Source organism: Berghia stephanieae, chromosome 5 (assembly GCF_034508935.2).
Source record: "Berghia stephanieae isolate SIO BIC M18660-M18661 chromosome 5, UCSD_Bste_1.3, whole genome shotgun sequence".
NCBI classification, from domain to species: domain Eukaryota; kingdom Metazoa; phylum Mollusca; class Gastropoda; order Nudibranchia; family Aeolidiidae; genus Berghia; species Berghia stephanieae.
Window position 1 is genome coordinate 61,311,666 of NC_088364.1, and position 25,171 is coordinate 61,336,836.

Genomic DNA, 25,171 nt, shown 5'->3' on the forward strand with positions numbered 1-25,171 from the left:
ATTATTATTATTATTATTATTATTATTATTATTATTATTATTATTATTATTATTATTATTATCATTATTATTATTATTATTATTATTTTTCACATTCACAATACGAATGAGAAATGGTGGGAGTCCGAACATAAAATAAGACAGTCTTACTTACTTCTTGATAACCAAAAGCCTCAACACTTTAGCCCCGGGAGAACCATTGCTCAATTAGAAGAATGACCTTTCCAGTTTAAGTTCAAGTCTTCAATTATATTCAGCCCGCCACCAACTTTTTTTCTATTCAATTGTTTTTGTTTTTATAATATATTTATATACCTTGATATCTCGAAAACAAGAACGATTGAAGATTAATTAGTTCCATGTCATAGTTTATTCTTCTTTCTTGTTTTACATGGTGGATGATCAAAAACAAAAGTGTCAAAAGTGAAAGTAAAGAGTTAACCAGGAATCAACTAAAAATAACAATAACTTGTAGTGATTCATTACAGTTTTGTTTGTTTTTCTTTCCCTCATGATCAACAAGTCAGGACAGTCCCACTGTTATCGCTATACTTATGTCTCTTTAAGCCAAAAAAAAATAATTGATACTCACTATTGTGCACGCTAACACCAAAAAGGGATGAAATGAATTAAAACCTTTTAATAGAAACCCTGAATCTCTTACACTTAATATCTAATTATGAGATTGTGATTTTTGAAGGGTTTTTCTGCGGTCTTTTAACGACCTAATAATGTAAATATTAATTTATTAATTTATTTCTTTTACAATACTCACAATGACAATTTTAACTATTTTACAGTATTTAAATCATTCCTATATAACGTTCAACTCTGGCTGTGAATCCACTGTTTAAGTACATATGTACATATATTATGACAATTTTTGCTTTCTATTTATTTTACTATGTAAATTATAACACGACTGTGTAAAAAATTTCCTTTTTTTGGGGATGCAATAAAGTATTATTATAATTACTATTATTACTATTATTATTATTATTATTATTATTATTATTATTATTATTATTATTATTATTATTATTATTATTATTATTATTTATTATTATTATTATCATTATTATTATTTTTATTATTATTATTACTTCGATATTTTAAAATATATAGCATAGATTGAAGACAAAACTGGTAACAGAGTATTGTCATTGAACTAATCTCAAGTAATATCTAGCAGTTGTGTCAACAATAAATAAATGGTTATCAGCTAAAGTACCTATGCGCCATCTCATTCAACAAAGAAGCTTCATAAATTCAGCTAAGTATTGTCCTACTATTCTTTTTTTGTCGTTTTTTTCCATTTTCTCTTTTTACTGACCAGCAGAAATGTTTCTGTCCATTTGTTTTTGCAAGGCTTATTGATTTATTTGGATAATTTATTTACATGTATGTTTCTTTAAGGAACTTATACAGATACAATAAATGTATTGTGAAGGTAACATACATGTCAGTGATTAGTTTTATATTGTAGATATAGTGGGTTTGCTAGTAAAATAATATAAACATAAATGATCAAGACAAAAAATACAAAATTCTGACCTGCGTTTTTGATTGCACATTTTGTCCGCCAGCATTCAAATCGTTGTACAGTCCAATTTCGGTCTTCTCTTTGTCAGGACTAAATGAATTAAGCGAACTTCCAAAAGATGTCAAGGCGCTTATTTCTGTCTGAGACTCTTGTTTCCCATAAGACAACATCGGTGCATTGTTGATTCTATACGTATTGGAATAATCACTTGGAATTTTCACCATCGCATTCGTCGTTGTACTTCTAACATCCGGAGTTGGTTGTTGGACATTGCCATGTCCATTCGATTCCTCTCCGATTACTGATCTGTTTGGCTGTTCTGAGGGTTGTTTTGGACGAGCTCCCGTTCCATTATAGAGGTCCGGTTGTCCAGAACCAGAGGGAGTCAATAGCAAAGCATCGAGAGTAATAGATTTATTTGTTTGACTCTGAACTAGTTCCGTCTTTTGGTCTGCTTTTTCTACCTGTACATATTCATAAGATGGAAGGCTTCCATTGCCAACAGCAATAATGGACATTGGCCCCCTTCTTGAAGAATTTGTACAGCTCTGACCTCCGCCTACCCTCGAATCTAATGAAGGGTTGTAAAAATTGGAACCGCCAGACTGAGAATTCTCTGGAAAAACCTGAATATATTCATCTAGTGTGTTGTAATTTCGTTGTCCTTGTACATCTGCAAGATGAGTGGTGGATCGTGGACTCAAGATTTCGGAATTGATTGGAATTTTCTCTGGTGTTGAATTTACATCTTCATTTTTTTTCAGGTCATAAGCATTTGAATTTGATCCATTGGGTTTTGGTGCACGGAGCATTTGGAATTCCTCGTGACTATTTCTATTTGCCTCCATGTGTCCTAAGGACAAAGATGATGATGATGATGAGTGATGCATTTGAGCTTCTCTGGAATTTTTCCCGAGGATTGTAAATGATGTTGAACTGCCTCGAGGAGAAGCAGATGATGGGACAGACTGCATGTCCGTGAGGGCTTCCCCAGAAATCTGAAGGAGATAAGAAATAGCCATCATGATGAGAAAGAGAAAAGCTTTATTTGGAGACATCAATTACAAAGAAAAATAAATTGAGCTTTTATATAGCACACTTTACAAAGGTTCCCCATCCAACAGCGACACTTAGTGTATAAGATGGGGACAAAATGCCCGTGAGGAAACACAGCAAATGTTGTAAGCTTTTAAAATATCAAACCTTCCATGCAACATGGTAAGATGTTATTGCCTAGGTATTCAATGAAGGATGATATCAGGATGACAAAACACAATGAACGTAACAGTAAAGATGAAATTTCGTCTTTTGTGTTTCATTCATTTTGTTTTGTTGAGAAAGAGGAAAGCCAAACTGCAGCACATCGTCTGTTCCATTAATCAAAGTGAAGCTTTTATATAGCACACTTTACAAAGGTTCCCATCAACAGCGACACTTAGTGTATAAGATGGGGACAAAATGCCCGTGAGGAAACACAGCAATGTTGTAAGCTTTTAAAATATCAAACCTTCCATGCAACATGGTAGATGTTATTGCTAGGTATTCAATGAAGGATGATATCAGGATGACAAAACACAATGAACGTAACAGTAAAGATGAAATTTCGTCTTTTGTGTTTCATTCATTTTGTTTTGTTGAGAAAGAGGAAAGCCAAAACCTGCAGCACATCGTCTGTTCCATTAATCAAAGTGAAGCTTCCAGGCCATTTGACCAGGACAGACCTGCTAACTACTACGAAAATTGCATAGAAATACGAATTTTCGGGCCCTCATTGATAATTATATATATATAGATCTTTAATCCAATAAAACTTCTAGAAAACAAAGTTTTCTTGACAGACCTAGTATATGAAGGATTTTAAAGCATCAATTTCATGAATTTAAACGCAAATTTTTAATTATTAAGGGTAGTTATATAATATCTATTGTGTTATTATCCCTGAAAACGACAGATTTTTCCAATTTCAATAAGACAAGTCTGCTTGTGTTATTTAATAGCTTTATTTAGCACACCTTTGTAGCAATATCAGGGTCAATTCAAGATGTTTTATAAAGACATAAAGCTAGATGGTGTATTCATGTTCTGTTTGTTTGTTTTTAAGGGGTTTATGGCGCTTGCAACACATTTAAGTCATATCACCACAAGTAAAAAGGAAGAAATTGGGATAGTAAAAAGTTCTAGAATTACAATTACAATTACACCAAAGAGTAAGTAAGACAAAGGAGAATTAGTTCAAATAGGAGACAGATGTAGATTCCAAGAGCACACCATCAGTGTACTTAGATTGAGATCACCGAAATGTCTCATTTAGAAACAAGCACAGGTCCCCGCCAAGAGGAACACACTCAAATGTTTACAAATCATATATATGTAAAACAAAAAATAATACAGTGCATAACAGATAGATGATTAACAAGAAAAAAAAAAAACCATCTCCCAAAACTCTAAATATACATTTGACTGTTTCCCTCACAGCCAGGGTATCCAGCCAGGACTAGGACAAAACCAAGTAATCTCATTCCAAGACAAAGACAAGAAGCAAGTTGGAAAACAGACATAGGGGTATTGAAGACACAGCGAGTGCCTCACTGCCCACTGATCCAGGGTGATTCCTCTGACAGAACAAATTTACCTACTAGTGTCTTTTGGAATATCTTTACAAGCTGATTGAAAATTCTACAATTACAAAGTTCTTACAGCATCATGTGTATCTTCTTCAGTTGACTTTCTGCCATGTTCATGCGCAATCAATGATCCTCCGAGGGAATGTCTCTGCTCAACGTTCTTGCCTGCTCTCAAATTAGCAATTTCCCTCTGAAGTTCATCCACTTGTCTTTTAAGTTCAGTGTTCTCATTTTGATTTTTACTTGCAAGCTTGGCTGGAAGATAAGTAGAGGATGAATTTGTAAACCGTCAAAATAAATACAAAAAGATTTTCTGTAAGAATCAAAGTAAGGGTTTAAGGCAATAACGATGAAAGCAGGAAGAACGCAAATATCAACAAGACAGCAAATCACCCTATCTGCCTTCAAACAATTTTAAGACAAAACAAACTTGAGCTTTTTTAAAGCGAATATCCACTAAACATGCTCAAAGCACTTTACAAGGGGTCCATAGACATGAGCAATAGTAAACATGTAGGTCGAGACATGACGCTTGCTAGGAGATACTTTTTTTTTGTTTGAACCGACACAATGCTATTAATGACCACATACTCATTTTACCACTGAGTACAGTGAGAGAATAAGAGTAAAGAGCTTTTTCCAAGGACTCATCTATGTGCTGTTCAGATTCATAGTCTGGACTTCTGGTCAAATGGCCAGTGTCATATTACTAGACCACATAGCCACACAATTAATTACAATCAATAGAAATCAGGATTTAGCTATGCCTTCCATAAGGATGAATTTATTTTTAAAAAACTAATTTATTGTCATTATTATCATCATCATCATCATCATCATCATCATCATCATCATCATCATCATCATCATCATTATATTATTATCATTATTATTTTATCATTATTATTATATTATTATTATTATTATTATTATTATTATTATTATTATTATTATTATTATTATTATTATTATTATTGTTATTATTATTATTATTATTAACATTATTATTATTATCAGTATTATTAATATCATCATCATCATTATTATATATTATTATTATTATTATTATTATTACTATTATTATTATTATTATTATTTATTATTTATTATTATTATTGTTATTATTATTGTTATTATTATTATTATTATTATTATTATTTATTATTATTATTATTATTATTATTATTATTATTATTATTATTATTATATTATTATTAATAATATTATTATTATTATCAGTATTATTAATATCATCATTATTATTATTATTATTATTATTATTATTATTATTATTATTATTATTATTATTATTATTATTATTATTATTATTATTATTATTATTATATCATTATTATATTTATATCCATCACTATTAAGCAACACACCTTACACAACACTCTGCAATGTTTAGATACAAATGTTTCCCTATACGATTTGATTGGACTGAAAGAGAACATTTGCAGTGATGCCTGTGGGCCTTTTGCAAATACAAGCCATTGAAGATAGAAGATATACATACCCACTGTTTCATATCCTCTCAGACGCGTTTGGAGTTTTTCTTTTTCACTTGCTTCATTCTCCAATTGCTTTTCCATAATTTTCAATTTTGTCTTTAATTCTTCCTTAGAATCATTTGTATCCAACATTGCATTACATAATTGTCAAAATTACATTTCGTACTGTATCTGCAGATGAATGGAGAGTAAATTTAAAACATTTCATCAAAATAAAACAATAGCTACCTTCATAAATTGACAATAACAATTGCTTGCTAACCTCTGGATAGGATGCTAGTCTATCACAAAGTACCTGCCACCAGTTCTTTACAGACCCAGCTGCCAGAAAAAATCTCTAGCACCCGGGATTGACCTCAGTCCCTTTGCATATGAAGCGAGTGCTCTATCAACTGAGCTATTGGGACTCCCTGAAGGTGTTTAAGAGTGTTGACTATATGTGGATTCTTCTGTATTTTTCTTATGGTAAAAACACTAAGATGTATGATGTCAGTCTAGAGTAAAACTGAATGATGTCGAACAAAAAAAAGATTGAATATTAAATCCAATCTTGAATGAGAAGTTTTGTTCTTTTACATTCACAAGTGTATGAGCATACTGCAGCCTGTTTTATTTCTGGGCACAGACACCTATAATAGTATTAATCATAGCTTTAAAAGGGCAAACTCTTAATTAAAAGTCAAAATGAAAAAAAAAAAAATATAATAAATAATTTTAAAATATAAATAAGTTCACAATAAAAGAACAAATGAATCAAACAGAGACGCCGTGATTATTCTCAGACATGTCTGAGCCTCCAATAACTGATGGGTTACGGCACGAAGTCGATGCAAAAGTAAATGCTCAAACAGAGTGGTCAGGGAATTCTCACGAATCATCAAGCTAGATCTAGTGTTTATTAGGACAAAGACAGATTTTATAAAAAAGTTGTACTGTCACGAATACACCATGGCGCATTCACTTCTGCTTTTCGCGCTGCACTATCAAAGAGAGAACAGAAGTAAACCTAAATAACAAAGCCAAAGTCTCAAGACGGGAACAGAGGTTGTAAAACAAGATAACACAAACTCAAGATAGAAGTCTATCAGAAAGTTGGGAATAAAAGACAGACCGCCCAAGCACTGACAAAAAGAACCCCCCCCCCCCCCCCCAAAAAAAAATGCATACACATTCATCATTCACACAGATACTCTCACAAAAACCCCAAAAAATCCTGAGAACTGATCCCATTTGGAGAAAGGAGATCAAGTTTATTTTCCCGATCATTCCGAGAAATAGTCACTTCGTATTATTGCCAGACAAGTGTTTGCCAATAATCAGTTTTCTTTATTGGCAGACATGTCTGAGAATAACAACACCCGATATGAAAACCCGCACCAGGCAGTCAAGAGATGAAACATAAACAACACATACAATATATTTCATGGTAACATAACAAGGAAGTGAAAACAGTTTCATTAGGGTACTGGGAAATTTGAACTTACCAAGTTCGACAAGGAAATGTGTTCCAGATATCTAGTATAATTATACACACTACTCTTTGGATTTGGGGCCATGGTTTAACTGGACAGTGACCTGGTTACCCAGATGATATCATGTGTTACTGGTATTTATATCTGTTCGGGTTAGTACATGGTGGTGAAACGAGTTTTAATTTAGAAGCTTCGTAAAGTTGAGTTTTTAGTGGAAGATATTTCAATTTGAATCGACGTTTCTTTGTTAAATTAAATCGGACTGAAAAATTTACTTAATCACACGTAAGCTAGAATAAAGAAACTGATTATAATATTGGAAATAGCTAGGAGAATACGCAGTTTGTAGCATGAAAATTACCCTACCCACACAAACAAAAAAGGGAACTTACTCATATTTATAACGTCGCCATTGCATTCATTTAGCATTTTTCTTTGAAACCTATCAAAACGAAACCAATCTGCCAGATCAGATGGCCATGATACTAGCCAAAATCGACTTTAAATGTGATTAAACAGATCATTTACTAACAATCTGACCACCCTTGAAACGTTCATCGGTTTTTATAAACAAATAGTCAAAAAGACTAATAAAATTGTTATTTAGAAAAGAAATAAGAAATTATAAATATAAAAATAATTTTAAAAACTCAAAATGTCTGTGTAGCCAATTTTGGTCACTCACATGGCCATCTGGCAATCATGGGCGAAACCGTTCTGTTTTCGGGAATTCCGGAATATTTTTTTCTTCCACTTCGCTAACAGTACAGTTCGCACGGGCTCTTTATCTCTATGATTATACGTAATTTAAAGAAAAGACTAAAAAAAATTTATAAGACATCGGACTTACGCAGGACAATAGACACATATTTAGATAGGTGCACATTATGGTTATCAGTATGATAATACAAAAATTATTAAGTTTGCAGACGATTCGGTTATTCAGGGTTTTATTCGTGACTCAAGAGTCTGCTTAACCTACTTTGAAGAGGTGGCAAAATGTGTAAACTGGTGTAAGGATAATTTTCTATACCCTAACTTAATGTTAAAAAGAAACAAAATAGATAATTGATTTTCGACTAAACAAAAATCAAACAGTGCCCCTAAGAATTGAGAATCAATTTGTAGAAATTGTTGTTCCAATTAATTAATATCTAGGATGTACCGGTGACATCAAGCTTAACTGGCATTTGCAGGTAAATAATAATATTATTTGTTCAAAGCTTAGTTCGAGATCATTTTTGTTTGTTTGAAAACTATTATGTTTTCACGTTACAAAAGAAATCCTTAATATGTTCTATTTGTCACTAGTTCAAAATGTTATAACCATAGGTGTATAAATATAAATAGAAAGATAGGCCCGTACCATTCTACCGCTTTCCATATCCCATAACTTCACTGCACGTGTCCGCCATTGACGATAAGACCCTCACTTTCGGGAATTCCCCCTGTCCGTCATTGCCGCTTACCGTATTTCTTTAGTTTTTGCGTTCGTTTATCCCATGGTTTATTTATCTCTTTCGTGCAATCCTTCATTTAATGTAATAAAAAAACATATTTAAAAAACGGAGGGAGGGAGAGATAGAAGGGGAGAGGAGGAGAGAAAGGGGGAGAAAGAAAGGAATAAAAAGAGAGAGAAGAGGGGAGGGTAGATATGAAAGAAAGAGAGAGGGGAGGAGAGGGAGATAGAGAAAGAAAGATAGAGGAAAAAAAGAGAGAGGGGGGGGGGGAACAAAGAAAGAAAGTATGTAGAAAGAAAGAGAGAGATAGAAAGAACGAAAGAAAGAGAGAGGGGGAGAGAAAGTTAGTAATAAAGAAAGAAAGATAGAGATAGAAAAAGAAAGAGGGAAAGAGATAAATAGAGAAAAAGAGAAAGGAAAAATAAAGAGAGAACAGAGAGAGAGTGAGAGAAACAAAGAAAGAATGTAGAAAGAAAGAGAGAGGGGGGGGAGAGAATAGAAAGAGTGAGAGAGGGGGGGGGCGATATAGATAGAGAAAAGAGAAAGGAAAAAGAAAGAGAGAAAGAGATGGAGAAAGAATGAAAGAAAGATATATATATAAAGACAGAAAGAAACGGATAGAGAAAGAGTGAGAGATAGAGACACACGCAGAAACAGAGAGAGAGAGAGAGAGAGAGAGAGAGAGAGAGAGAGAGAGAGAGAAATTGAGAAAGAAGGAAAGAAAGAGAGAGATAGAGAAAGAAAGAAAGGCATAGAGAAAGAATGAAAGAAAGAGCGACAGATTGAGAGAGCGAGAGAGAGAGAGAGAGATAGAGAGAGAGAGAGAGAGAGAGAGAGAGAGAGAGAGAGAGAGAGAGAGAGAGCGGGGACAGAAATTGACACGATAAGTCTTAACCAGCGCATCTGAACTAAGTGAGTGAGGGTCTTGGAGTTAATGGTGTGCATCCCCAGTGTTATATTATCGCCCCGCTGCTACTCCTATCTGTTACTATTTATAAATATATTGTTATAACATTTGGAATCAGCTGTTGGGGTGAACCCGTCACTGCTGGGGGATAGAGAAAGAATAGATAAAATTGTAAAAAGAGCCGAATGCATTGTGCAGTCCACCCTGCCTGTTCAAAATACCCTCTATGAGGAATATTCCTATATAAAAAGTTTTGAACATCTTGAAAGATAAGCAACATCCTCTATTTTTAGAATATAGATGCTGTACGCTTGACTAAGAAGCTCACAACATCCGCAAATACAACGGACCAACACACAAAACGGTGAATAACCGTAAACGTTTATAGTCTGGATAATAGTTTAATGAGAATTACTCATAAACATGGATGGCACCAAAAAAAAAATATTAAAAACATTAAATATAACAAAGACCTGAGCGACGTCAAGTTCGTTCAATCTATAAAAGGTCAGGTAGATCAGTCAGGGTGATAAGTTTATAATCCAGAACAGAAGGTTTTACCAAGATGAGGGTTATTTAAATCGACCGATATTTGTAGGACGAGTTTCTGGCCAATTTTTCTTTTCAATGTGTATTTCTAGAGTACAGCAGTTAACTGTTTAATGACGGGATTCCACCAGACACTATTCTGGGCTGCCCCCTCCACTTCCTTCCATTTCGTCCCCTTCTCCTTCAGTCCAGTCTCTATGTTGCGTCTCCAACTTTTACTTGACCTTCTCCTCTTTCGATTCCCCTGAGGGGTTCCGTATGAGTGCATGCCGTCTGATTCTGGAAACTGGCTTCTTAAGGATATGCCCAATACAGCCTCACTACCTCCGTCGGATCTGCCTGTTGCCGCACATTTTCATTTGCCCGTCTTCTTTATCTACCTTACTATGTTGTAGATCGCGTCAGACAAGAGTTCAGAAAAGTCTGTATCTTTATCTTACCACGTCTCATAATAATTTTGACCAAAACTTCAATGTTCAACATATTAAATCTCCCCGAAATAATACGATTTTGAGTTGGTGGATCTCATTTAGGTTGGGCCGAGAGACCAATTCTCTCTCCCTTATTTCATTAGTATCAGAAACAAAAGCAACCATCGAGGCATTGCGCTTAGCCAAAAAGCTCACATTTCACCAGCCGGATATAACGTAGCAACATCCAAAACTATGTGTAACCTTATAGTCTGATTGAAACAGTTTAGTGATAACTACCCATAAAAATGGCTGGCTAAAAAAATAACAAAGAGCTGAGTGACGTCAATTTTGTTCTATCTATAGGTTAATATGAGAAAAGCCCATAACTTATAAATGAAGGTCACACCGATTTAACCCGTGGCCTTCAGAAACTCATAAGTCTGACATTGACCAAAAGACAAGTTCACGACCACAAAAGAAAACAAATGTGTTGAATATTTCAACCAAATGAGATAATTTATTGTTTCCTCGAGCTATACAAACAAGAACTTGCTAGTAGGTGCGCTAACTTATAAATTGGACGAACATTCGGCGCTTCTTAAAGTTTTGAATGACTTGTTATCTAATGCCGATGCTAATAAAATCAATATTATATTAATATGTTCTGTCCCTCAGATCTTTTAGCTGCCTTTGACGCCATTGACCATAACATATTATTGTTAAGAAGACTAGAAAATACGTTCGGCGTAAAAGGAATTACATCATTTTTACAGGATCGATGGCAGACTGTCCTGGCCAATTGTGTTCAGGCAGAGCAAGGTTTACTCATCTTTGGAGTGCCACAAGGCTCTGTTCTTGGCCCTGTGCTTTTCATTGTGTATATGCAGCCCCTTTCTAGTGTGATATCCAGATTCAATCTGAGTTATCATTTTTATGCAGATGATATGCAAATTTATAATTCAGTACCGCTTGGTAAGTTACAATTCTTAACACAACGAAATTCGAGCTGTTTTAACGAAATTAAATCTTGGATGTACCAAAACAAGTGAAAACTAAACGATGATAAAACTGAGATCTTGATGTGTGGAAGGCCGAGTATCATTAAAAAGACAAATAAATCAGCTATTACTCTCGGAAACAGTAAAATCGAATTTTTCAATCAAGCAAAAAACCTTGGCGTCATCATTGATAAACATCTTTCCATGACCATGTGAATAACGCCATACAATCTATGTTTATAGAAATGAAAAAAAATTAAGCAAAATTCGCCATTTAATACCAGAGCTTATAGCTGAACTTTTGATTAATTCCCTTGTTTTTTCCAAATTTAACTATTGTAACTCCTTCTTGGCGAATTTAACTAAAGACAAAATGTGTAAACGTCAGGTTGGTCAAAATATCGCAGCCACGCTCATTATACGAAATAAACACAAATGAAAAATCCGTCGGCAACCCTCTTTCTCCGTGAGTTACATTGGCTTCCTGGGGAGAAAAGAGTTGCCTATAAGATTTGTACCGTTGTCTACAAATCCTTGAGCATTAACAATCCACGTAGGATGGAACATGACGACTCTTAGGGGATATTACATTATTTTTAAAACAGAGACAACGCTGTTGACGGCCAGGAACTTATTTTACACTTGAGTACGGTGAGAGAATGTGGCCGAATAGCCGTTTCTATGGACTCAACTTTGCGGCAATCAGAGCGGGTATTGAACCCTGAACCTTCATATCCGAATGCGAGAGTGAACTTACCACTAGACCTCATAGCCGCATCATAGCCGCGTCTAAGGACGGCATTGAGGGTGAACGGAACCCTTTACTCGCAGGTATAGTATAGTATATATTGTTTTTAGACCCCCACTTTGGCGATTAAAGTAGTCCTTCAGAGCCATAAGGCCCATGGAGCCGGAGTTTATCGCGGTTTCTATAGCGTAAAACGTACAATAGCAATTGCTTGCTACCCTTTGGATAGGACGCAAAGTACTTTCCGCCAGATCTAACGGACCCAGCAACCTAAACACTGCTGGGTGGACAGGAGGGGGGGGGGGGCAGAAAAAAATTCTCGACTGCACCCGGGATCAATTTCTGTCCCTTTGATTACGAAGCGCGTGCTCTATCAACTGAGCTATCGGGACCCCCGATTAGTTCTCACTCAAAGTCACTCTATGATACTATAAACACTTAAGCTTACATAATATACAGTTTTGTGTGTGTTGATGCGATTGATCTGGCGGACATAAATGGCAGTAGTTCCTAATATTTTGCTATGACTGACGGTTAGAAAACACAATTTTTAACGGTGTGTCTTTTTACGAAACCCGCCGAAACCCGCCGAAACCCGCCGAAACCCGCCGAAACCCGACGAATCCCGACAAAGTTATCGGAAGTAGGTGGCAGTGGGGAGTGAACCTAGAACTCAGGGAAGTGTACACCATTGGGGAGTGAACCTGGGACTGGGTTTCGGCGGGTTTCGTAAAAAAGAACCAGTGCTTTTTACGAAACCCGCCAAAACCCGCCGAAACCCGGCGAAACCCGACAATATCCAGCAAAGTTATGGGAAGTAGACAACTGTGGGGAGTGAACCCGAGACTCAGGGAAGTGTACACCAGTCGGGAGTGAACCTGAGACTAAGGTTATCGGCCGGTTTCGGCGGGTTTCGCAAAAAAGAATTAGTGCTTTATTACGAAACCCGCCGAAACCCGCCGAAACCCGACAATATCCGGCAAAGTTATGGCTGTTTGGCAACAGTGGGGGGTGATCCTGGGAGTCAGGGAATTGCACACCAGTGGGGAGTTAACCTGGGACTGTGTAAAAAGGATATCAGTGGGAAATAAACCTGGGACTAAAGGGAGATGGATACCATTGAAAGTTGAAGCCGGATATGGGAGTTGAGTACCAGAGGAGAATGAACCTGACACTATAGAAGGTGGGCGCCAGTGGGGAGTGAACCTGGGACTCAGGGAATTGCACACCAGTGGGGAGTTAACCTGGGACTATGTAAAAGGGATATCAGTGGGAAATAAACCTGGGACTAAAGGGAGATGGATACAATTGAAAGTTGAAGCCGGATATGAGAGCTTGGTACCAGAGGAGAATGAACATGACACTATAGGGGGTGGGCGCCAGTGGGGAGTGAACCTGGGACTATGTAAACAGGATATCAGTGGGAAATAAACCTGGGATTAAAGGGAGATGGATACCATTGAAAGTTGAAGCTGGATATGAAAGTTTGGTACCAGAGGAGAATGAAGCTGACACTATAGGAGGTGGGCGCGAGTGGGGAGTGAACCTGGGACTATGTAAACAGGATATAAGTGGGAAATAAACCTGGGATTAAACGGAGAAGGATACCATAGAAAGTTGAAGCTGGATATGGGAGTTGAGTACAAGAGGAGAATGAACCTGACACTATAGAAGGTGGGCGCCAGTGGGGAGTGAACCTGGGATTCAGGGAATTGCACACCAGTGGGGATTTAACCTGGGAATATGTAAAAAGGATATCAGTGGGAAATGAACCTGGGACTAAAGGGAGATGGATACCATTAAAATTTGAAGCCGGGTATGTGAGTTTGGTACCAGAGGAGAATGAACCTGACACTATAGGAGGTGTGCGCCAGTGGGGAGTGAACCTGGGACTATGTAAACAGGATATCAGTGGGAAATAAACCTGGGACTAAAGGGAGATGGATACCATTGAAAGTTGATGCCGGATATGAGAGCTTGGTACCAGAGGAGAATGAACATGACACTATAGGGGGTGGGCGCCAGTGGGGAGTGAACCTGGGACTATGTAAAATGGAGATCAGTAGGAAATAAATCTGGGACTAAAGGGAGATGGATACCATTGGGAGTTGAAGCCGGATTTGGGAGTTGGGTACCAGAGGAGAGAGAAACCTGACACTATAGGAGGTGGGCGCCAGTGGGGAGTGAACCTGGGACTATGTAAACAGGATATCAGTGGGAAATAAACCTGGGAATAAAGGGAGACGGATACCATTGAAAGTTGAAGCCGGATATGAGAGCTTGGTACCAGAGAAGAATGAACCTGACACTATAGGGGGTGGGCGCCAGTGGGGAGTGAACCTAGGACTATGTAAACAGGATATCAGTGGGAAATGAACCTGGGACTAAAGGGAGATGGATACCATTGAAAGTTGAAGCTGGATATGAAAGTTTGGTACCAGAGGAGAATGAAGCTGACACTATAGGAGGTGGGCGCGAGTGGGGAGTGAACCTGGGACTATGTAAACAGGATATAAGTGGGAAATAAACCTGGGATTAAACGGAGAAGGATACCATAGAAAGTTGAAGCTGGATATGGGAGTTGAGTACCAGATGAGAATGAACCTGACACTATAGAAGGTGGGCGCCAGTGGGGAGTGAACCTGGGAGTCAGGGAATTGCACACCAGTGGGGAGTTAACCTGTGAATATCTAAAAAAGGATATCAGTGGGAAATAAATCGGGCTTCAACTCCCAATGGTATCCATCCCCCTTTAGACCCAGATTTATTTCCTACTGATATCCTTTATACATATTCCCAGGTTAACTCCCCACTGGTGTGCAATTCCCTGAGTCCCAGGTTCACTCTCCACTGGCGCCCACCTCCTATAGTGTCAGGTTCATTCTCCTCTGGTACCAAGCTCTCATATCCGACTTCAACTTTCAATGGTATCCATCTCCCTTTAGTCCCAGGTTTATTTCCCACTGATATCCTGTTTACATAGTCCCAGGTTCACTCTCCACTGGCGCCCCCTTCTATAGTGTCAGGTTCATTCTCCTCTGGTACTCAACTCCCATATCCGGCTTCAACTTTCAATGGTATCCATCTCCCTTTAGTCCCAGGTTTATTTCCCACTGATATCCTTTTTACACAGTCCCAGGTTAACTCCCCACTGGTATGCAATTCCCTGACTCCCAGGATCACCCCCCACTGTTGCCAAACTCCCATAACTTTGCCGGATATTGTCGGGTTTCGGCGGGTTTCGGCGGGTTTCGTAATAAAGCACTAATTCTTTTTTACGAAACCCGCCGAAACCGGCCGATAACCTTAGTCTCAGGTTCACTCCCGACTGGTGTACACTTCCCTGAGTCTCGGGTTCACTCCCCACAGTTGTCTACTTCCATAACTTTGCTGGATATTGTCGGGTTTCGGCGGGTTTCGTAATAAAGCACTAATTTTTTTTTACGAAACCCGCCGAAACCGGCCGATAACCTTAGTCTCAGGTTCACTCCCGACTGGTGTACACTTCCCTGAGTCTCGGGTTCACTCCCCACAGTTGTCTACTTCCCATAACTTTGCTGGCTATTGTCGGGTTTCGCCGGGTTTCGGCGGGTTTCGGCGGGTTTCGGCGGGTTTCGTAAAAAAGCACTGGTTCTTTTTTACGAAACCCGCCGAAACCCAGTCCCAGGTTCACTCCCCAATGGTGTACACTTCCCTGAGTTCTAGGTTCACTCCCCACAGCCACCTACTTCCCATAACTTTGTCGGGATTCGTCGGGTTTCGTCGGGTTTCGGCGGGTTTCGCAGGGTTTCGGCGGGTTTCGCAGGGTTTCGGCGGGTTTCGTAAAAAAGACACACCCCGATTTTTAAGGCTGCTGTTGATACCCGCCCACATAGCATCGATATTGTTTTAAATCATACATACTGAATAGTACTAGTACTCACCTAAATTGCAGACATCAAATTATGGCGTACCTGAACGTTTTAATATCAAGTATAAAAGAAATGAAAATACAGGCAATCATGTTATAGGTAAAACAAAATAAATATTAGGTAGCTAGAGTACAACTACATCCTTGTACTGTTTTATATTGGCATCGATATCGATTTTCTTATTTTCTTTCGATTCCGTTTTCAGTTTCGGTTTCGATACGGAGAACTAAACCGAAATAGCTAATGATAAAGATTACGATATTGATTTCAGATTGCAACCAGAACGACTGAATGAAACTTGAAACCACGTCCTCCTCATCATCCATCACCACTGCCACGAGGGCATCTCCTCCTGTTGACAATTCAGCTTTTTATTATCCTTTTTTACCCCCCCCCCTCCTCCTCCTCCTTCTTTTTCCTCATATTCTTACTACGAGTATTATGGTTGGTATGATTACATCATCATCGTCATCATCATCATCATCATCATCATCATCATCATCATCATCGACAACATTATTTTAAAAACTAGAGCATTTTTTTCCCCGAGTTGCGAGTGAACGGAGACTCAAAATGAAAGGGTTAGTTTCAAAGAACAACCAAAAAAAATTTTTTTTAAAGATGAGAAAGTGTAGTGGAGACAATAGTTTTTGTGCTGGCATTGTAACTGACTGAAATAATATGAGTCATCAGAACACACTTTCTGTTTTGTTTGTTTGTTTTTGTTTTGTTTTTGTTTTTTATTTAATTTTGTTTGAGTTTCATTGAACCTTTCATTGGCCTAATATAGAAATGACAGTCAAACTTCGACATCATTCTAGTCTGACTAGTCGAAAGTCAATATTGACTCATCATGAAACCGAACGAAATATTATCTATACTGGATGTGTTGCTAATTTCCTCTTTGGATATTTATTGCGTTGAAAGTTTGAAGGCTGGTAATCTTACCTGCCATCGAGTAATAGAGAGCTTGATGATACCAGCACAAAATAGCCGAAATAATCACCATCCTGACAACGTCCACTTCTAGGCAAGAGCCTTGGTAGTCAGAGACTAGAAAACGTTCATAAAATCCGATTTCTGTGAGTTATTCTCACTAAATTGTATTAACCAGACCATAAACGCTTAAGGTTACACCTACGTTTTGTGTGTTGGTCCGTTATATTTCCGGATGGCAATACGCTTCAATAGTCGTGACATCACTTCCCCCGCAATGACGCAGAGTAACTCAGCAACTGGTTCTAAACTATCGGAACAATGGCAGGCGCCCTTATGAAATACTTCTCCGACGAGCATAAAAGTGTATCCAGAGGAGAAAAACATTCTAAATCTCATCCTGTTTTAAATTTTATACATTCTGATCACATGATATGTGAAATTGTTCTAGCCAGCATGAAGAATAAAAAGTACCGATTTTCTTTGTTTAGAACCAAGCTGCTCGTTGCTGGGCGACGTGACATCAGACTATTGAATCCTATTTTGTGAGCTTCTTAGCCAAGCGCACACTATCTATCGAGACGTGATTTTTAAGAACGTGTCAGGCCATGGGTTTACTACAAGCAAACACACTCTAGTGTGTAGAGGGCTGTACTGTCAAGGAATTATTGATATAGATAGTAGTATGAGCTTGGCTAAGAAGTTCCCACCATTACCATCCGGAAGTATAACGGACCAACACCCAAAACTATGTGTAACGTTGAATACTAATAGTCAAGATAATACATTTAAGTGAGCATTACTCATAAACGTGGATTGCAAATAACAATAACAAAGATTCGAATGACGTCAACTCTATTCTATCTATAATGATATAGAACATGCATATAAATATTTCATGACTGCAAAATGCTTATAGTATAGTCTTACAGGTAAGCTTTTTACATGAATGTAAGTTCTCCAGAGGAAAAAAAATCAACAACGGGAATTCCCCAATCTTATCATTTCTATTTTAGTTATAACGCTTCTAAGAAACAAGGAAGGGAACAAGGCAACCAGTGTATGTAAGAACAAAAATCTGAACAAGTGTGTATGAAAGGTGCCGGACAAATCAAGACAGAAATATACAAGACAGAGAGCATCACAAAAGACCAATCTACTTCGGCTGGGGATCACTCGTGTTAATGGTAACACGTCTGGCAAAAACTCTCAAACCTCTTCAAGGAAGTCCCCGGTTTGAGGGTTTTTAGTTTTTTTTTTTTTTTTTTTTTTTTTTGTTTTTTGGTTGTTTTTTTTTTTTTGTTTTTTTTGTTTGTTTTTTTTTGTCTTTTTTTTTCAAGACAAGGTCTATTTTAATCGTTCGATATTTGAAGGAAAAGTTTTCTTGCAAAAACTTTAGGTCCGTGTTTTATTTTTTTTTTGTTTTTTTTTTTTAGTTGTTTTTTGTTTTGTTTTTTAAGGTTTTTGTTTGTCTTTGTTTGTTTTGTTTTTTTTGTTTTTTGTTTGTTCTTTTTTTTTTTTTAGAATAAGGTAGATAAGGAAATCAAAGTTGTATTTTATTAAATATTAAAAATAATTTTGGGGGGAAGGGGGGGGGGAGCTTCGAAAGTTAAATAAATAAAACTTACCTTCCTCGATAAAGGTATTCATTTCAGGGTTACAGTTACAGTTATGATTTAAGAGTAAAATTCAATACAAGGGTTAATTTTTAGGCACTTGCCAATTTTCCACATTATTATACCATAATATTAATTAGAATTTACGATTAACAATAAATGAGAATAAATATGCAAAAGCAATAATAAACCAAAGCAGGTCAAAAAAATATATAAATTAAACAAAAAAAAACCAAAAAACAACAACAACAACAAAAACAAAACGGAAAAAAAAACAACCCAACAAACCAAAACAAGAACAAACAAACAAAAAAAAAAAAAAGAAAGAAAGAAAAGAAACAAAAACTAAATTGTTTTGGTTTGTGGGGTTTCGGCACAGACGTCATTCAATGTATTGTCTAAATTATGTTTTTCTTCCCAGGTCAATTCTCTTTGATCGTAGATCGGTAATTATACCCTCATACTTGATTTATTTAATGTTGTTGTTGTTGTTGTTGTTGTTGTTGTTGTTGTTGTTGTCGTCGTTGTTGTTGATGATGTTGTTGTTGTTGTTGTTGTTGTTGTTATTTTTGATGTTGTTGTTGCTTTTGATGTTGTTGTTGTTGTTGTTGTTGTTGTTGTTGCTTTTGATGATTTTGTTGTTGTTGATGATGATGATGAAGTTGTTGTTGTTGTTGTTGTTGTTGTACAGGATGATATTTTCTTTTATTGTAGATCCGTAATGTCTGTAATCATAGTTTATGAACGTCACCGTGTTGTTGAATTGAATTGACTTTTTAAAAATGTTGTTGGTCGTGATGTTTGTTTTGTTTTATTTATTCATTTTTATTTTGGGTTGTTGTTGTGTGTGTGTGTGTGTGTGTGTGTGTGTGTGTGTGTGTGTTTGTTTGTTTTGTTTTGGGGGGTGGGGTTTTTTTTGTTTTGTTTTGTTTTTTTTGTTTTTTTTTTTTTGTTTTCGTTTGTTTGTTGTTGTTTTTGTAATGTGAAATGTTTTGTTTGTTTTGTTAATCGATACCAAAACGAAAACAATACGATTCCTGAGTCAAATTGAAAAAGGTCACGATGAACCATTTATTTTAAAAGTCGATTCAATAAGCATTGGAAATAAAATTTAAATAAACATTTGTAATTCAAACCACCGATATCATATTATCATAATAGCTACGTCAGCTACATGACTTCTGTTGTGTCTCAGTACTCCATTGCTATTGGGGGAGGTGTGTGTGTGGGGGGGGGGGGGGGCGTGATTTATGTTTGTGAACGTCGTATGAAAAACCCAAAACGTTATCAGTTCTTATCTAGAAATCAATATATGAATTATAAGCCTTAAAGCCAGGGCTGGAATCAATCAAAACATTATGCACACGTCATTGGTTCAAACCCGAGGTGTACATGTGTATGCAGGTCCAGTGCCGTGTTTTATTGGTACCATGAAGTGAGGGTTGTCAGGCAGCCCCCATCACCAGATCATGCACAGTAGCAGCTTGTACCTAATGGTGCTCGCGCTACTAGGTATTTTATGACAATCGGACCAATCAGCAAATTCCGTACCGCTCTCGTGGCACCGTCGCAAACGCAACCGGAAGCTTCGTCACAACGCACCGTTCAAATAGATGCTCTGCGTTTTCGGGCTCGTTCCCACAATGGGAAGGCTACATGTTGGACAGGTGACAACTTTGCCATCTCAGTATCAAGAAAAAGAAAAAAAAAAAGCTTGCCTGGAACCCTTATCATTTATAATAGATGATAATATTGGAACTCACACATGCCCTTACAGAGAGAACGTCAACATAGCATTGCGCATGCGTCTCTCTTATCAACTGAGGAAATATATCGTTTTGTTAATGAGATATCACTAATTATATTTGAGAAATAACTTTTAAACTGTTATTTAATACATACTTTTATAAAATAAAAATATAACCAATGAACTTACTTTGATGAAAAGTTCTCAGTCATGCACCAGTAAAATCGTTTCTCAGTCATCTTTTTGTCTGAGTTACCGAACCGTGAAGTCAGTGATTTCATGGCGGGTAATCTTAATCTTGGGTGCGTTCCTTATTACTGTTCATTCTTTGCAACACGTCACTGAAAGCTTTTCATCAAAATAAGTTTATTGGTTATATTTTTTATTATATAAAAGAATGTAGCTATATAATAACATCTTGAAAAGTGATTTCTCAATATAGTGATATCTCATTAACCAAACGATATATTTCCTCAGTTAATAAGAGAGACGCATGCGCAAAATGCTATGTTGACGTTCTCTCTGTAAGGGCATGGGGAGCCAACAGATTTGCGCACCATCTATTAATAGCACTGTATGCTGTGGCCAACGTTCGAAAATTAGATTATTTAAATTTGTGTCAGTAGGGTAACTCCAGCGGTCCTACACCAGTAGTCAGAAATAAGGACATAAGATATTTGATAATTTGATGTGCTTTTGGGTCAATAGCAACATATCATTTTATTGCAAGTTTATGCCTGGTATATACACACACACACACACACACACACACACACACACACATATATATATATATATATATATATATGTATATATATATATATATATATATTTATGTGTGTGAGAGAGAGAGAGAGAGAGAGAGAGAGAGAGAGAGAGAGAGAGAGAGAGAGAGAGAGAGAGAGAGTAAAAACTTTTTTCCTGTTTTAAAAGGTACATCTCTTATTAATGCTATGCGCTTAGGTAAAATACTCACATTTGACGGCAAGAAGAAACATACCAACATACAAAACTATGCGTAGCATTAAATGTATCTTGATTTATTTTATGGAGAACTATCACCCATTTGGGTGTGTTGTTTACAAACAATAGAGTGAATATAGTATGAAATTGAGGCTGCTTCGCTCTTTGTCTTTGTATTTCAGACCGTCAGTTGAGTGATTATTTCTCAATAGATGTTTTCATAATTAGACGATAAAAATTTGAATTTCACATAGTTTGTGGGTTAGTACGATTGATAAGACGAGTAGAACTTGTGAGTATTTTACACAAAAAGCATACAATCAAAAGTAACGCATGTTTAACTCGGGTAAGTTCAACAGTCACTGCCATTGTTTACTGATGAATGACAACATTCGGACTGTCCGAATCAGGCCAAGGGACAAGGTTTGGTGGTTATATTAATATTCCCTTTCACTACCACTACCAGTTTACTTATCGGACTTAGGCAAAACTTGTGCATAGAAGTGAATGAATACGTGTGCTGCCTAATTCACTCCCTTGATTGGTGACAAAATATTAATGATGATAAGGACGTAAACACACAAGGACTGCCACCTAAGCGTGGCGGATTTTGCGCATGCGTTGATTATATTTTAGTATTTCATGCATACACTCTTACGATAGGAAAGAAAAGTGGGATGTCAAAAAACTGGTTCATATTTCATTGAAAGTGTAAAACTACTCTTCCGGAGGACCGAATACATACTTTGTGTAAATGATCTTCTGATTTCAATGATGGCGTCTTATTTTCTAGTCTAAATATATGCTAGTCGTCAATAAAGATCATCCATCCTCGCTCTTTTATGTCCTGTAATTCTTAGAATCCGCCTATACAGCCTTTAACTTAAAAAACACATAGTTATGCCACCTTATGATTCAATATGAAATCTATTCATTATTCGTCCTCCGAAGGACAGGCAACATATACACTTCCAATGATTTAGGAACCTGAAAAGTAGAAGGTGTGACGTCAAGACATTTCTTCTATATTAAAAGCCATCAAGCCTTTTTAAAAATGCTATTTACGTCTATGACTGTAAACTGAGTGCATTCGATTTCCACTCCAGTCCGTCTTGCCCTACATGTGGCTTTTCCTCTCAGTCGGTCTCTTGTTTTATCATAACAAAGTGACGTAAATGTTGCTGCTCGAAGCTCGAAGAAATAAATAACAATGTGAAATTGAATGTAAGCTTCAATTTAATATACGAAAACAAATAAAATGGACGTTTCGGGTTTACCCTTTGTCAACAAAACAGGATGAATGAAACACTACAGACGAATGAGATAATGAAACGCATCCGCCTCTAATAGTCACAACTACTCAGTGCATAACGTAAAGTATGCGAGGATTTCAGACATTTATTTAAAAGAATAAATTATACAAAACATACCTAGTAGTATTTATGTATATCATTCGTCTGTAGTGTTTTATTTATCCTGTTTTGTTGATAAAGGGAAACCCGTAACATCCATTTTATCTGCTTTCGTATATTAAATTGAAGCTTCCATTCAACTTCACATTGTTATTCATAACAAAGTGAGTGCAACTCATTTCGTTTTAGTTGCCGAAACCGTAAAGATAGTTCGAAGATGACGTCACTCAGGCCTTTGTTATTGTTTTTGCCATCCGCGTTTGTGAGTTGTTCTCACTAAACTGTATTAACCAGACTATAAAAGTTCATGGTTACACAGAATGTGTGTGTTGGTCCGTTATACTTCCGGATGGCAATGTTGTGAACTCCTTGGCCAAGCGCATTCTATCTATAGGAATCGAACGGGGACGTTTTTATCTCGGAATTAAAAGTTCTTTCAGTTTCCTTCCAACAGAGTGAAACAACACACGGAGTTTCTTTGTTATCGTTTTTAAAACACCTCTGGATAATGTGCGGCTATGTGGTCTAGTGGTATGACACTCGCTTTCGGATCGGAAGGTCCTGGGTTCGAGCCTCGCTCGACGCATAGTTGAGTCCTTGGAAAAGACTCTTTACTCACATTCTCTCACCGTACTCAGGTGTTAAATGAGTACCTGGCCGTTAACAGCGTTGTCTTTGTCCGAAAAACTGTAATATCGCCTAACAGGCGTCATGTCTCGTGCTACATGTTAAATGTTGCTGTTGACCAGGGACCCCTTGTAAAGCGCTTTGAGCACGTTAAGTGGATATTGCGCTATATAAAAGCTCAATTTTTAAAAAATCAGTTCTCACTAAATAAATGTTTGAATAGTAATATAAACGCTATAGGTTACACATAGTTCTGTTTGCTGGTATGTTTGATGTGTTTGTTGTGAGTGAATTACAGAAATGTATAGCGTCTATGACACACTAATTATACACGAACAGGAGACGAAGACACATCCAATTAGTTTACATCAGTTTACATCCAAAGACACAGATCGATGCGAAACGCATCCCCATCTTATAATCACATCTACTCCGTGCATAACGTAAAGTATGCAAGGATTTCGTTCATCTATTTAAAAGAATAAATTGTACAAAACATACCTAGTATTGAATAAATAAGCGAAGCTACTACTACTACTACTTGTGAAAATCTCGACTTACCGGTGCGAACTAAAAAGCCGTGTGAATAGGGAAGTCAAATGGAGCACTGTATTTATTTACGTTCGGACCGCACTGTGTAGCACCTACTTATTTTACTTCCCTGGACGGGCACAGTCCTATTTAATGTCTCCGGCTTACTGGGTATCTGACTTTTCTAGGAAGTATTTAAAATAGACGCGCTTTTTTAACAATAAAGGATGTGGATTTTTTTTTAAAGATAAATTTTCCTTAATTTATAGAATAAGTTTATTTCTGGGTGATAATAAGAAATAATAACTAAAAAAAAAAAAAGATTTCGGGTTTCCCCTTTGTCAACAAGACAAGATAAATGAAACAATAAAGACGAATAAGAGCTGAGTGGGATGAATAAATAAAAACAATGATCATCCTCTCTCATCTCTTATTAATTCGTTTTACAGTTTTATTCATTGTGGTTTGTTTGCAAAGGGAAAACCCGAAACTTCCACATCATTTGTCTTCGTAAATTGAATTGAAGCTCCTACTTCTTCTTCTTCTTCTTCTTCTTCTTCTTCTTCTTCTTCTTCTTCTTCTTCTTCTTCTTCTTCTTCTTCTTCTTTTTATTATTATTATTATTATTATTATTAGTATTGTTGTTATTATTATTATTATTATTATTATTATTATTATTATTATTATTATTATTATTATTATTATTATTATTATTATTATTATTATTATTATTATTATTATTGTTATTATTATTATTATGAGATTATACGATGAGTGCCATAGCCATTACGTAACTATAGTAACTATGGTCGTTTTGTGGTCTAAATGTTGTTAAATACTCTCAAACAAATGCAAAATATGATGAGTGTCATAGCCATGACGTAATTATAGTAACTATGGTCGTTGTATTGTCTCAATGTTGTAATGGAAATAATCTCCAACCAGTGACATCTTTAGAGGTACTATAAGTAGACTCTGTCTCAAACCAATGCAAATTATTGCCAATTAAGCAATCATTACCATTGTTTACATTATGACGACTATCCGAGAGGCGTGGTTATCTAAGTGTCTATTCGTGGCCTTCGTAAAGTTATGGCCTGATACTGACCAAAAAATGACGTGAAAATGCCAGTCTTTTGCCACAAAAGAAAACAAATCGTTGTATTCAATAGTTCAACCAATAAAATGACTTGTTTCCAT

At 36.5% G+C, this 25,171-nt stretch overlaps 1 protein-coding gene across 8 annotated transcripts in view; it reads right to left on the reverse strand.

The window, feature by feature from the left end:
• The window catches only part of LOC144973360 (uncharacterized), a 40,007-nt gene extending 15,476 nt beyond the window's left edge, over positions 1–24,531 (reverse strand). For 2 of the 8 annotated variants that reach the window (XM_078915691.1, XM_078915696.1), the window contains exons 1-4: positions 24,002–24,531; positions 5,687–5,852; positions 4,241–4,422; positions 1,555–2,541 (exon numbers count right to left, since the gene is read on the reverse strand). In XM_078915691.1, the coding sequence (XP_078771817.1) occupies positions 1,555–2,541; positions 4,241–4,422; positions 5,687–5,813 (1,296 nt within the window). In that variant the 5' untranslated portion in view covers positions 5,814–5,852; positions 24,002–24,531. Of the gene's footprint in view, positions 1–1,554; positions 2,542–4,240; positions 4,423–5,686; positions 5,853–7,058; positions 7,079–7,165; positions 7,622–16,151; positions 16,305–17,087; positions 18,027–24,001 lie in introns of those variants that run through there. The other 6 variants (XM_078915695.1, XM_078915688.1, XM_078915693.1 and 3 more) reach the window with 5 other exon arrangements.
• Between the last annotated feature and the right edge of the window lie 640 nt (positions 24,532–25,171).